This window comes from Lucilia cuprina, chromosome 6, assembly GCF_022045245.1.
Source record: "Lucilia cuprina isolate Lc7/37 chromosome 6, ASM2204524v1, whole genome shotgun sequence".
NCBI lineage: Eukaryota > Metazoa > Arthropoda > Insecta > Diptera > Calliphoridae > Lucilia > Lucilia cuprina.
The window spans coordinates 8340230-8343051 of NC_060954.1; the positions used below are offsets into that span (position 1 = coordinate 8340230).

At 27.5% G+C, this 2822-nt stretch overlaps 1 protein-coding gene across 1 annotated transcript in view; it reads right to left on the minus strand.

Annotated features, from left to right (window-relative positions):
• Nucleotides 1-687, minus strand: part of LOC111689827 (cytochrome P450 6g1) — a 2742-nt gene extending 2055 nt beyond the window's left edge. The window contains exon 1 of the mRNA XM_023452292.2: nt 203-687. Within this exon, the coding sequence (XP_023308060.2) occupies nt 203-667 (465 nt within the window). The 5' untranslated portion in view covers nt 668-687. The remainder of the gene's footprint in view (nt 1-202) is intronic.
• Between the last annotated feature and the right edge of the window lie 2135 nt (nt 688-2822).

The following is a 2822-nucleotide window of genomic DNA, read 5'->3' on the forward strand; positions in this document are numbered from 1 at the left end:
ACAGAACTAGAACAGAACTAGAACAGAACTAGAACAGAACTAGAACAGAACTAGAACAGAACTAGAACAGAACTAAAACAGAACTAGAACAGAACTAAAACAGAACTGGAAGCGAACTAGAACTAAAGCAAATCTTGAACAGAAGACACTTCTGAAATTTAAGTATAGATTATAAATATTCGATTATTAAAAATTTCCTTACCTCCATCATTAGCGGATACATCTGTTTGATTTTGCCACTCGTAAACACTGGTGATATTTTCGTTCTCAAATCTTTCCAATAGCTATCGCGTGCAAAAAATAAATTACTATTACCTAAAGCGTCACCATGTGGATCACATTTTGAAAAGCGATTATTGAAATAATGAAAATCCTTAATTAATATAGATTTTAAAAGTTCTGGCTCACGAACTATTAAACCTGGCTGATTGAAAGTATAAATACCGACAACCGCCTCATCAGCCACCTTGGGATCATTATAGATGTCGGAGAGATGTAAACCAAAACTGGTTTTTAACTGAAAAGCTTCTTTAGTGTTGCCTATAATGGGTGTTGGTTTTATATAGGGTATACCTTTGCGTTGCCAATAACTGTAGGTGTGTTTACACCAATAGTAGACTAGGCCAAGAATACAGGTAATGAATATTAATATACTGGAAGCTATCATTTTGTCTATCGATAAGGTACCTGTAAATAAAATAATGTGAAAAATTAATCAGACATTTTTTGTTTCATAATATTTAACATTAATTATCTTATCATTTTATTTTGCAAAATTTTGCGTTGTAATATCATGTAACTGAATCTGAACAAATAAAAACAGTTTTAAATAATTCTATAGTAAGAGTACTATTAATAAATGTAGTGCTTTTTTAAGTACAAGTTCAAGTTCTATTTGTAAAAATATTTTTTTTAATTAAATAATAATAATATGCAAACAAAGTACTTAATAATATAAACATGTTTATAAATTTATTTCTACTATATGCATATAAAAAGTAAATTACATCAATCAATTAAGATCAGAGATTTAAATGACAAGAATCAAAAATGACAATTTGCATAAATATCCACTTACGACAGTTACTAAGTAAATTATATAATACTCATTATTATTTTACAAAAACAAAACTTGAACAGAACTGAAACTGAAACTATATTAGAACTAAACAAGATTATAACTAGAACTTAAATAAATATTAACTAGAACTGAACTGTAACTGAACTAGAACTGAACTAGAACTGAACTAGAACTGAACTAGAACTGAACTAGAACTGAACTAGAACTGAACTAGAACTGAACTAGAACTGAACTAGAACTGAACTAGAACTGAACTAGAACTGAACTAGAACTGAACTAGAACTGAACTAGAACTGAACTAGAACTGAACTAGAACTGAACTTAAACTGAACTTAAACTGAACTAGAACTGAACTAGAACTGAACTAGAACTGAACTGGAACTGAACTATAAATTTTTAGTAAGAACAACCGAACATTATTGATTTTAGTACTTCAGGTCACTTAGGACCTTATTTCTTTAGTAAATTCACTTTTTAAAACCTTCAATAGATTTTCATTATTTTATTATAAAATTTAAATTTAACGTTTTTATATAAATCCTTTATTAATTACGCTTTCATTAAATTTCATGCAAATACACTTTAATAAGGATAATGGTCTTTAAATTGAACTTCTTAAACAATTTCACTTTATGGACTGACCGTACCTTTGAAAAGATTTAAATACACTAAATAACTTTCTAAAGATTTGAGGATTTTTATACTGGCTCTTCAACATTTGTATTTGGTAGCAGAAATTAACAATAACAACAATATAAAATAATAATGATAGGTATAGTTCTGGGATCGTTTTTTTTTCGCTAAATTTATATTGTTATTGTATTCATTTGATAATATTATTATTAATATGAGTTCTACCACATATAAATAAAATTAAAAAAGTGTTGTTAACTAATTGAATGTCCATCTGTCTGTTTGTATGAGTATCAATCACTCTCTCGGTATATCTGTCGAACGTTCTAAAGCGGCCTGTCAGTTGAACAGTTGAAAAAAAAATAAGAAATACTAATGTCTATTTTGCATATACTAAAAAATTTAAAATTGTAGTTGCATATTAACAATTAAATAGATGAGGTTTTAACATTTACAATTGCGTTTAGATAAATTATTATTTCAAGTAAATTGTTTTTACTTTTCTTACAACTTATTATTAAAATGTAATAGATATTGTGTAATAAATGTAATATTTGGAATTAAAAATGTATGAGAAAATATAAAATATTTCACTTTCGCCTGCGAAAAATTACAACAATAAATAAATAAATATAAATAATAAGTATTTAGACGCCACTTGTTATTCGTATTTACTGGAAGATCGACCAACTGATATACGATTTAAAAGTAAAAGACATGTTTAGGGATTAAAGGTTAATATTAGTCTATCAGAGACATATTAAAATGTACTTGCTATGTTTTAGCGTAATGAATTTAATCTAATATGTATGATTTAAAAACAAACAAAAAGATATTTGAGTTAACATAGACTTTTATAATCACTACATTACAAGTTCAGACTTGTTCAGACTTGTTGAGACTAGACAAGAATATACATCAAAAGTGGACCATTAACTAAACTAGAGATTAGACAACAGACAAGACCATAGTCTAGATTATAGAATGGACTATAGACTACACTGTAGACTAGACTATAGACTAGACTATAGACTAGACTATAGACTAGACTATAGACTAGACTATAGACGAGACTATAGACTAGACTATAGACTAGACTATAGACTAG